This window comes from Oryctolagus cuniculus, chromosome 18, assembly GCF_051225735.1.
Source record: "Oryctolagus cuniculus isolate XC-2025 breed Fujian yellow rabbit chromosome 18, ASM5122573v1, whole genome shotgun sequence".
In the NCBI taxonomy this organism is placed as follows: Eukaryota; Metazoa; Chordata; class Mammalia; order Lagomorpha; family Leporidae; genus Oryctolagus; species Oryctolagus cuniculus.
Genome location: NC_142884.1, coordinates 41,456,731 through 41,468,731, shown reverse-complemented (window position 1 = coordinate 41,468,731; position 12,001 = coordinate 41,456,731). Strand labels below are relative to the sequence as shown.

Here is a 12,001-nt window from a genome sequence, read left to right as displayed (position 1 = left end):
CTTGCATATGGAACCTAAAAATCTCATAAAAACAGAAACAAGAGTTAGGAAGGATGAAGAGAGGATAGTTAATGAGTACAGTGGGTGCAGCTGGGTAGGACTAGCTCCTACTGTTCTCTAGCACGGCAGGATAACTATGGTTGACAAGAATTAATGATATATTTGTAATATAGCTAGTAGGGAGAATTTTGCATGTTCCCAACCAAAGAAATGATAAAATTTTGGAGGTGATGGATATACCAATTACCCTGTTCTGATCATTACACATTGTATATATTGTATAATTGTTACACCATATCCTGTAAGTATGTATAATTATGTATCAGTTAAAAACTTTAAAATACATCCTTACATACATTCTTATATGTTTAAGAAATCCCTGCTCATTTTGCTGAGGCATCAGAAAATATAAAAGTTACGACCACAGCATGATAAATGCTTAGTTAAGATGGAAAAGCGGGTAGAAGAATGAACAGAAAACCTACTCAAATTGAATATGGCCAGCATGTTGCACCAGAAAACACTGAGACTGTATGAAGACTTCAGCAAAGGATTACCTAAAATGAGTGACACCAAATCATTTATTGCTAGTAAGGGATGGTTACATAGTCAGGAATAGATTTGGACTGAAAAATATAAAGTATACTAGAAAGATTGTATCTGCCAGTGTTCTGGAAGAAGATGCTCAACAGAACTTACATTTCTACAAGTGCAAAGGAAGCACAAGAGAATAAAACATGGAGGGGCAGAAGAACACTGGCAGGCTGTAGCAGTGCAGTAGGCCATATGATAAAGTCAGGCATAAGAGTACAGGGCAAGGAACCCACACACGCTCAAAAAGCAAACCAGAAAGTACATGTTGAGGGGAATAATATACTCACATAAATTCTGTTATACAATATTGTTAGGATTGTTCCACTTTATTATTGTTGTTAATCTCAGTGTATCTAATTTAGGCTTTATCACAGGTATGTAAGTATAGGAGAAAACACATTGTATATATAGGGTTTTGTACTATCCACAGTTTCAGACATGCACTAGGGGCCATGGAGTATATCTCCCAAGGACAAGGGGTAATTACTGCACTTAACACTTATTTACTCCCTTCATCTTCACTGCAATCCTCTGATACAGACACCATGATTATCCCTAATTTGAGAAAACTGAGGTCACATGGGAAGCAAGTGGAAGAAGAGAAATATGAACCTAGATTGTTCAACTCTAAAGACTGCATGCTTACTTGCATAATTTGGAAAGCCAATACTTAAAATAGTCTCTGGACAGGAAATACATAGAATCAGCTGACAAGGCATTGAATTCATTCATTAGCTCATGATGCCTTACAAATATCATAGACCAGGTGGCTTACACGACACAAATGTATTTTCTTGATGTTTTGGAGCCTGGAAGTCCAAGATCAATTTCCCAGTATGTTGGATTCTGGTGAGAGCTCTCTCGCTGGGTTGCAGGCAAAAAAGCTTCTCACCATATGTGCTCTTCCTGCCTGTCCTTGGTTGTCAGCACAGAGGGGAGAGGAAACTCTCTGGTGTCTCTTCTTATAAGAGCACTAATCCCATCATGAGGGCCCCACCTTCTTGAGTTCATCTAACCCTGAACCTTCCAGTAGCCCCATCTCCAAATACAATCACATTAGGGATCAAGGCTTCAACATGAATTCTAGGGGATGTAGATGTTCAGTCCATAACAGTTATTAAGTGAACTATTTCCAGAGACCTGTGAGAAAGAAGTTGTTATTTTCACAAATATGTTGTCATCACTGCTCATTGATATTTCCATAGTTTGGGCTCCTGGAATATTAACTTTCCAAGATTCACATCAAGGAATTTAGATGTGTGCATAAATATTTAAACTAGAGGAAATAATTCAGAAAACAAGTCTTTTAAAAATAAAAGAAATTCCTTATGTGATACCCCCTTAAACCTATCTTCCAGTATGTAGACTAGATTATCTATAATAAAATAAATTAGAGGTTATAAGGTAGTGAAAAACATAATCTCCTAAATATCATCTCCAAGCCTCCCTATAATGAAACAACATTAAAGTATAAAACAGCATATTTTGTTCCAAAGACACAGACCTAGAAGAGATATAAACAATTTTTTAGTGTCTTGCCTATTTTTAGAAAGCTTATGTTTAATAAATACAGATTTCATAGGTACAGATTTAGGAATATAACAGTTCTTCCCCTCATACCCGCCCTCCCACCCTAACTCCCATCCCAACTCCTACTCCCTCTCCCATCCCATTCTTCATTAAGATTCACTTTCAATTATCTTTACATACAGAAGACCAAGTCTATACTAAGATTTCAACAGTCTACACCCACACAGACACACAAAGTATAAGGTACTGTTTGAAGACAAGTTTTACCATTAATTCTCATAGTACAACTCACTAAGGACAGAGGTCCTACATGGGGAGTAAGTACACAGTGTCTCCTGTTGTTGGTTTAACAATTGACACTCTTATTTTTGACGTCAGTGATCACCCAAGGCTCTTGTCATGAGCTGCCAAGGCTATGGTAGCCTTTTGAGCCCACAAACTCCATCAGTAAAAAAAAAAAAAAAAATTATTAGGAAGTGTATTCCACATTCACAGTGATAGTTGCTAAATATGTGAAGCAGTGAGACCTCTCACGAACTGCTGGAAAGTGGTAATACCACTTTAGGAGAAAGGCACTGCTCAGCATAGTGGACATATCATATGACTCATATCATATGACTCAGCACATATCATATGACTCAGCAGTTCTGCCTCTGGGTTGCTAGTCCCCATAAACATTTGGGGATTTCATTCACCAAAAAAGGGAAACTGAAATGTCTTTCAACATATTTTTATTATAAAACTATTTCCAAAATAATAGTTTCATGAAGAAGATAATTCCATAGCTTAATTTCTGTTCATCTGTCTGTGGTTGTCTTTAAAACTGGTTAGCTAAAGAACAATGCTTTCAGGCCAGTGCCGCGGCTCAGTAAGCTAATCCTCTGCCTGCGGCGCATGCACACCAGGTTCTAGTCCCAGTCGGGGCGCCAGATTCTGTCCCAATTGCCCCTCTTCCAGTCCAGCTCTCTGCTGTGGCCTGGGAGTGCAGTGGAGGATGGCCCAAGTCCTTGGGTCCTGCACCCGCATGGGAGACTAGGAGAAGCACCTGGCTCCTGGTTTCGGATCAGCGCGATGCGCTGGCCACAGCGCGTCAGCAGCTGCGGCCACTGGAGGGTGAACCAACGGCAAAAGGAAGACCTTTCTCTCTGTCTCTTTCTCTCACTGTCCACTCTGCCTGTCAAAAAAAAAAAAAAAAAAAAAAAAAGAAGAAGAAGAAGAAGAACAATGCTTTCCCTTGTCCATTTGTGAAAAAGGAATACAGATACAAAATTTTAGTAATTCTCTTATGAAGGTAGTATATGATACAAAATGTAACATTCATCTTTCTACATAAAAATACTTCATTACCAAGCTCGTTTTCAATACTTTTGTGAATTTTTTTTAAAAAATCATCAATGCATCACTGACTTCTTTATATGCAATTTAATTAGCTTTGATTTCTAAAGAGAAGAAATATATCATTTCATTGAAGAACTGAGGAACGTTCCAGAAATAGGAAACAATATACAAATTGGAGATAAACCTTACCATTATAACTATGCTCTGTCAAAGTGTCTGATGTTTCTTAACTAGAAAATTATGTATTCTCTAAATGTGTAACAGGTTAAATGTGGTGAAACTACTCAGCTGTATTTTTAATTCTGTTGTAATTATGATACATGTATTTTATTTATTTTGATATTTTACTGGGCAAATATCAACTAACTTTCCCTGAAGGGAAAAGCAATATACAATATTCAACAGAAATGTCATAATAAAACTACTGTAGTTCTATTCTGAATGGAACCAAAAATGTTAAAAAAAAAAAAAAGATTTTGCTTAAAACATTCACCCTTACAAAGAACACACAATATTAGGCCTTAGAAATAGCCAGTTAAAATAATAAGCTAATTGAATATAAATATCAAATCATTTATTAGTAATTTTCTATTATTTGAGTTTTCTTTTGAAGCATTGTCTGTTTATGGCAGTGTTCTTTAAGAAACTATGTAGTATTTACTTGTAAAAATGTTAAACTTCAAGTCATTCACTTACTTTCCAAGATTTAACTATTCATTTTTTATTGCAGCCCTTTGGTGTGAATCAACCTGGACCTTATATCATGTATACAACTGTAGATGCAAATGGGTATCTGAAAAATGGCTCAGGTAAGACCACATACAATGTACACAATGTAGAAAGGGACCTGTGGTCAATACGTTGTTAAGGTAAACTGATGACACAAATTATGTTTTCACTCTCTTTAATAAAAATCTCTTTATACACACTAAGTCTTTTTGTAGATTTACGCTGGCAGAAAACAAAAGGTCCTCAAAACAAAAATGTTAATATTGAATTCTTTTTTTTTTGGAGATTTATTTATTTTGAAAGTCAGAGTTACACAGAGAGAAGGAGAGGCAGAGAGAGAGAGAGAGAGAGAGGTGTCTTCCGACTGATGGTTCACTCCCCAATTTGCAGCAACAGCCAGAGTTGTGCTGATCCGAGCTTCTTCTGGGCCTCCCATGCGAGTGCAGGGGCCAAGGACTTGGGCCATCTTCTGCTGCTTTCTCAGACCACAGCAGAGAGTTGGAAAAGAAGTGGAGCAGGGGCCAGCACTGTGGCGTAGAGGGTAAAGCCACCGCCTGCAGTGCCACCACCCCAAACGGGTGCCGGTTCAAGACCCGGCTGCTCCACTTCCAATCCAGCTCTCTGCTATGGCCTGGGAAAGCAGTAGAAGATGGTCCAAGTGCTTGGGCCCCTGAACTCATGTGGGAAGACCCGGAGAAAGATCCTGGATCCTGACTTCAGATCAGCACAGCTCCAGCTGTTGCAGTCATCCTGGGGAGTGAAGCAGTGGATGGAAGACCTCTCTCTCTCTCTCTGCCTCTCCTTCTCTCTCTGTGTAACTCTGACTTTCAAATAAATAAATAAATCTTAAAAAAAAAAAAAAAAGTGGAGCAGTCGGGACTCAAACTGGCGCCCATATGGATTGCCGGCACTGCAGATGGCAGTTTTACCCGCTACGCCACAGTGCCGGCCTCTAATATTTGAATTCTTTACAAATCCCTGTTGTGATGGAATGAACTCATTATTCTTATTTTTCAGTTGAAGTAATAGAAATTGGGAGAAATTACTTGAGTTATCTTGAAAAAGGAGTGAAGTGGTAAATTAATTAATTAAGTTCATCATAGAAGAAAGAACTAGAAATTAGAAATACAATTAATACTACATTCTAAACTACTCATGTGGAATAGACACTAAAACATAGTTATACATTTAAGTAAATAATAAAAGGAAATGCAATCTAAACAAAACAGGTATCTGCTTTTGACAATTGGCAAACTGAGGTTAGATCCAAACTACAATAAATACAGCAGTGGCCATTTTAATTATCTAAATAAGAAAAGGAATCCTCATGTATTAATATGTTTCTCTAATACTCCTAGACTCTTAACCATGAAGAAGTATAGAGTTCTCATTACTTTTTTTTTTGTGTGTGGGGGGAGGGTACAGAAGAAGAATAACATTATGTGGCCATTTTCATGTTCTGCAATGGCCTTATCTAAGTCAAATATACCAGAGTGGGTTGACTTTCTAGCTAATTAATAACATTCTGTATTCTTCTCATGTTGCTGCTTCAGCACAAAAACATTCCATATTAGCAGACTAGCTCATACCCATGTTGTGGTGCCACAGGTTTAGCTCTGACCTACAAGGCATCGAGTATGAGCTCAGGCAGTCCAACTGCTCCACTTCTGATACAGCTCCCTGCCAATGCTTCTGGGAAAGCACAGGAAGATGGTCCCAGTGCTTTGGCCTCTGCCACCGATGTGCGAGACCCAGATGGCATTCCAGGCTCCTGCCTTCAGCCTGGCCAGTCCCCAGCTATTAGGGCCCTTTCGGGAGTAAACCAGCAGATCTACCATCTCTCTGCCTTTCCCTCTCTCTATATAACTACCTTTCAAATAAGTAAATCCTGGGGGAAAGAAAAAACTGGCAAACACAGTTACAGTCAATGCTTTAATATAACACTGTCAGTCAAAGAAATGGAAAATAAAGATGTAAGTAATTTAAAGAATTACTTGTTTACATTTTAATTCATGTACATATTAAACTTTGGCCACAGGTCCAGCTGGTTTTATCTTTCATCAGTTAATTTTAGACCTTCAAGATGTAGATAATTTCACTGCTAGCTAAGATGTTCCCCAGTACACAAAAACAAGATGAAGTTCTTTCATTTCATGATGTTAATAATAACTCAGGCAACGCTAGGACACCTGTGTAGCAAAGTTTCCCCTCTGTTGTCACAGCACAAAGGTCCACACAGGAAAATTTTCTGACCTCAAAAGATAGGTGTACTTCCCTCGCTGGTAAGCAAGCACTCAGTTATGCAGTGGTCACCAATATGATTAGTGCTATCTTATTTTTTTTAAGATTTATTTATTTACCTGAAAGGCAGAGATACAAAGAGGCAGAGAGGTCTAGCATCTGCTGGTTCACTCCCCAGATGGCCACAATGGCCAGAGCTACGCTGATCTGAAGCCAGGAGACAGGAGCTTCTTCCGGGTCTCCCACCCAGGTGCAGGGGCCCAAGGACTTGGGCTGTCTTGCACTGCTTTCCCAGGCCATGGCAGAGAGCTGGATGGGAAGTGGAGCAGCTGGAACTCAAACTGGCACCCACACGGGATGGCAGCATTGCAAGCGGCGGCTTTATCCACTACACCACAGCGCTGGCCCCTAGTGCTATCTTCTGCCCGGAGATAGTGTCAGATCTCACAAGTGGATGGTTCAGTCCTACAAAACTGCCTCCTTTCTTTTGCCCCAGATTGTTTCACCTGTGTTTCAGACCAATGAATTATTAAAAAATCAGGGTTCCCACAATCCCTTCCTCAAGTTTAATTTTCTATACCAAGTCACAGAACTCAAGGAAACACTTAGATTTACTGGCTTATTATGAAAGATACTACAAAGAGTACTGTATCTGCATCATCCCTATGAAGAAATACATGGAACAAGGCATGTGAGAAGGAGTGTGATCTTCCATGCTTCTGTCCCAGTTGGGGTGCTGGATTCTGTCCCGGTTGCCCCTCTTCCAGGCCAGCTCTCTGCTATGGCCCGGGGAAGGCAGTGGAGGATGGCCCAAGTGCTTGGGCCCTGCACCCCATGGGAGACCAGGAGAAGCACCTGGCTCCTGCCATTGAATCAGCACGGTGCGCCGGCCGCAGCATGCCGGCCGCGGCAGCCATTGGAGGGTGAACCAACGGCAAAAAGGAAGACCTTTCTCTCTGTCTCTCTCTCTCACTGTACACTCTGCCTGTCGAAAAAAAAAAAAAGTTAAATGATTGCTTGAATGGATGAATTAGAGGAAATATAAAAGTTCTTTAAGAAAATCAAGGAAGCTTTGCTAATTATTAAGCTACTTATCAATTACAAATCTCATCTGTACACTTATGAGTCATATTCTAGAAAATGCAAAGAAAGAGAATCAGAAATTGTAGTGCCAACAAAAATATTTGTCATGAATTGTATTTACAACGTAACATTAGTACAGTATTTATTGTGTCACCATGGATCCTAATGCTGAGGGAGGAAATACAATATTGGAAGAATGTATGATGGTCATGGTTGCACAACAGTAGGCATATATTTGGTATCACTAGTATTACTCAATTGCATACCAATTTTATGCTTATCTGTATTTTACCACAATTTAAAATAAAAATTGGGGCCAGCATTGTACCTACAACATCAGCATCCTAAGTGGGTGCTAGTTCATGTCCCAGCTGCTCACTTTTGACCCAGCTCCCTGCTCTTGGCCTAGGGAAAGCAGCATAAGATGGCCCAGGTGTTTGGACACCTGCCAACCACGTGGGAGACCCAGTTGAAGCTCCTAGCTGCTGGCCTCAGCCTGGCCCCACACTAGCCATTGCATCCATCTGGGGAATGAACCAGTGAATGAAAGATTCTCTCTGTCTCTCCCTCTTTCTCTGTAACTGTTTCAAATAAATAAAATATTGAAAAAAATACAATTAAATAATTTCCCCAATAATATGGGTATCATCCCAAGTCATGGAAAAGTAAACTTTGCATGGTTCCATATAAAAAATATAAAAATTTTGTTTAACAGATATAGTATTACCATTTTTATCATTTTTATATCCAGTGAAACCTTTATCATGTTTTTGGGGGTTTGGTTTGGTTTTCTTTTGTTTTTTTCTTTGTTTGTTTTTAGTTTTCTTTCTTTCTTGTATTCATTTTTTGAGAGAGAACTCTCATCCACTGGTAAAATTCCCCAGATGTCTACAATGGCCACGGCCAGGGAGGCCAGAGCTAGGAATTCAATCCAGATCTTCTATTTGTGGCAAGGACCCAACCATAAGAGCCGTCATCTGCTGTCTCCTAGGGTATGCATTAGTGGGAAGCTGAGCCAGAACATGAGCCCAGGCACTCAGTATGGGACACAGGTATCTTAACTTTTGTCTATACATCTGCACCCTTATCATCATTTTTGACATTACATTTGTTACAGCTAAATGTTGCGAAACACGCCTATACCAACCCTGCAAGAGAGTCATCCATACTAACCAGCTGCCATCATAAAACCTTCTAAACAACCTATTTATGGTCTCAAAACTCTTAAAGTCTATAAGTCATTAATTCCCCTAGCCTTTCCAGTAGGCACTATAAAACTAGATGACTTTATAAGTTTAGAGTGTTTCTGAAGATACTTCTACTTATCATATTCTTTTTTTCTCCTAAACTGCCTTCACAAATATTCAATAAATTCAGTAAGTTAGCTGACAGACCTACTTTTGTGCCTTGATAGCTTCTGGTTTTGTTAACATTTGTTTTTACCTCTATTATATCTCTTTTAATTATTTCCATACTTGTCCAATATTGTGTGAAGGAAGTGTGCACACACGTATCACTCCTGCCAAATAGATAAAAGTAAAACAAGGTTTAATGAGCACTGAAGGCAGGGAAGTAGCAAAACACCTGGATGCCTGTCTTCTCACTATGCTGCAGTAAGCACACTTGAATCAGTGGTGGCAGGATACAGCATGGAAGATAGCTCCAGTCAAAGAAAACCCTGCCTTTGTAGTATTTTACATTTTATATGGATACTGGAAGAAAACTGGAAACATCTATAAGACATGAGAATATACTGGTTAGGAAAACCGATCTTACTGAATAGGAAGAACATGTGAACCATTTTAGTTATATTACCCTAACTCAGAGTTACTTGGCCAGCTCCTATCAAAAGACAGGGAAAGTGAGCCTAGGGCCAACTGGATCTGCATCTCCTGTCTTCCCTCTTGAAACATAAGCTCCTTAGCTTTCAAATCCTTTCTTAATTTGTCTTTGTGTTTGCAGTGCCATAAAATCCCTGGCAAACAATATTACTGTTTAGATAAGTAGATAGAAAGGTGGGAAGGAAATCCAATATCTGCAAAGTTTTAAATCAAAATTAGATGTCCATTTTTTTTAAAGATTTTTTTTTTATTTGAAAGACAGAGTTACAGAGAGAGGTAAGACAGAGAGAGAGGTCTTCCATCTGCTGGTTCACTCCCCAGATGGCTGCAATGGCCGGAGCTGCGCCGATCTGAAGCCAGGAAGCAGGAGCTTCTTCCGGATCTCCCACATGGGTACAGGGGCCCAAGGACTTGGGCCATCTTCCAGTGTTCCAGGCCATAGCAAAGAGCAGCCGGGACTCGAATCAGCACCCATATGGGATGCCGTCGCTTTAGGCCAGGGCTTTAACCCGCTGCACCACAGCACCGGCCCCTCATCTGTATTGTTTTAATAAAGCAGTATATATATGTGTGTGTGTGTGTGTGTGTGTGTGTGTGTATTTATGTATGTGTTTCCCCTAGTTCTGTGAGCCATTCTAGCAAATGATTGAACCTGAGGAGGGAGTAATGTCAATTTATACATGGTTCATCCAAAGTGCTAGATACGTGGACTTGCAAGTCCAGCACTGTGGCGTAGTAGGCAGCGGCATACAAACACCGGTTCTGTCTCAGCTGCTCCTCTTCCAATCCAGCTCCCTGCTAATGGCCTGGGAAGGCAGTGGAAGACGGCCCGAGTGCTTGGGCCCTTGCTCTGGTGTGGGAGACCCAGAAGAAGTTCCTGGCTCCTGGATTCGGATAGGCCCAGCTGCAGCCATTGTGGCCATCTGGGGAGTAAACTAACAATATAAGACCTTTCTCTCTCTCTCTCTCTCTCTGTCTGTAACTCTACCTCTCAAGTAAATAAATGAAATTTAAAGTTATATAATATTTGCAAGTTTCATGGCCTGTCTCAGGATTTCTCAAGTCATCCTACTGACATTTTGGGCTGGATAATTTTTGTTGTGGGGGTTATTCTATTTATTATAGGATGCTTAGCAGCCTCCCTGGTTTCTGTCCACCAGATGCAAGGAATACACTCTAATCATATGATCAAAAAGTTCTGTAGATATTGTCAAATTGTATCCAGAGTTTCAAAATCTTCCCTAATTGAGAACCACTGTTCTACAGACAACTCTTCATCAACTCAGATGCTTACTGCATTTGATATGCAAGTCAGTGTAGGATGAGGAAGTTTGTAAAAAGAAAAAGAAAAAGAAACCTTCTGTATAATCAGCCTGGGAAGACAAAATTTACTTTTATCGATTGTAATTTTATATGCTGTGTGATTATACTAATAAAATTATTAACTTTCAGCCTATGAAGAAGTCTTGAGTGAAAGAAGTTATCTAACTAGAAGAACTAACCAAATTTTCAGGATTGGAGCAGCCAGTGAGAGCTGTGTGCTTCAACAGATTTCATTCTAGGAACATATATTCAACATCTACTTTCCAACCATTGTAATTATGTTTAATTCATCAGAATCATACTTGTTTATTCATTTTTCCTGAACTAGCATTAAATATTTGATAACAATAGTTAACATTTACTATCTTAACTGCCAACTTGATCTGTCCAGTTGGATCCAAAGAAAACATGATTACCCATCCTATCCCATCCAGTCTGTTTCTCCCATTATCTTTCTCAGTGAGAGATGGATACCCTGCTGGCTGTTACTTGAACCAAAAATCCTATGGTTCATTTTTTTTGAGATACAATTTACATACTCTAACATATACAATTATTTTCTTTTTATTTGAAAGGCAGGCAGAAAGAGAGAGAGAGAGAGAGATCTTCCTTCCATTGGTTCACTCCCCCAAATACCCATAACAGGCAAGACTGGCCCAGGCAAAAGCCAGTGACCCAGAATTCAGTCCAGGTTTCCCATGTGAGTGGTAGGTACCCAAGTCCTTGAGCCATCATCTGCTGTCTTTTTTCCAGAATGCTGGAAGCTGGATGAAAATGAAGCAGGGACTCGAGCAGTTTCTTAACCACGGCAGCAAATACCTGCTCACCCCTCAGTGGTTTTTAATATAGTCAGAGTTGTACAGACAAAACTGCTATCTAATTCTAAAACATTTTCATGAACCCCAAAACCAAAACCACATACCCATCAGCAGTCATTCTCCATAACCACTCCTCCGAGTCCCTGGCACCCATAATCTACTTTCTGACTCTGAGTATGCCTATTTTGAACATTCCAAATATACATAAGGGTATCACACACATACGCAAAAAAAAAGCCTTTTGTGTCTGCCCTATTCCATTTAGCATAATACTTACCAGTTTCATCCTCAAATTCACTCTCACTTTCCTTTCTTTAACCTCTTCCATATTACTCCACAAAATAGTCCAGTTGATCTTATCTCTGAAACATAATCTTTAACCTGTCAATTTCTTTCCATCACTGCCACCACTTGTTAGTACAGGCTACCATCATCTTGTATACATATATGTTCCTCATGTGCTTTTTCTATTAAGCATAAATTCAGTTAACTGACTTCCCATTA

At 39.6% G+C, this 12,001-nt stretch overlaps 1 protein-coding gene across 1 annotated transcript in view; it reads left to right on the top strand.

Annotated features, from left to right (window-relative positions):
* Positions 1-12,001, top strand: part of ITFG1 (integrin alpha FG-GAP repeat containing 1) — a 242,720-nt gene that overhangs the window by 181,250 nt on the left and 49,469 nt on the right. Inside the window, exon 14 of the mRNA XM_008248375.5 lies at positions 4,193-4,271. Within this exon, the coding sequence (XP_008246597.2) occupies positions 4,193-4,271 (79 nt within the window). The remainder of the gene's footprint in view (positions 1-4,192; positions 4,272-12,001) is intronic.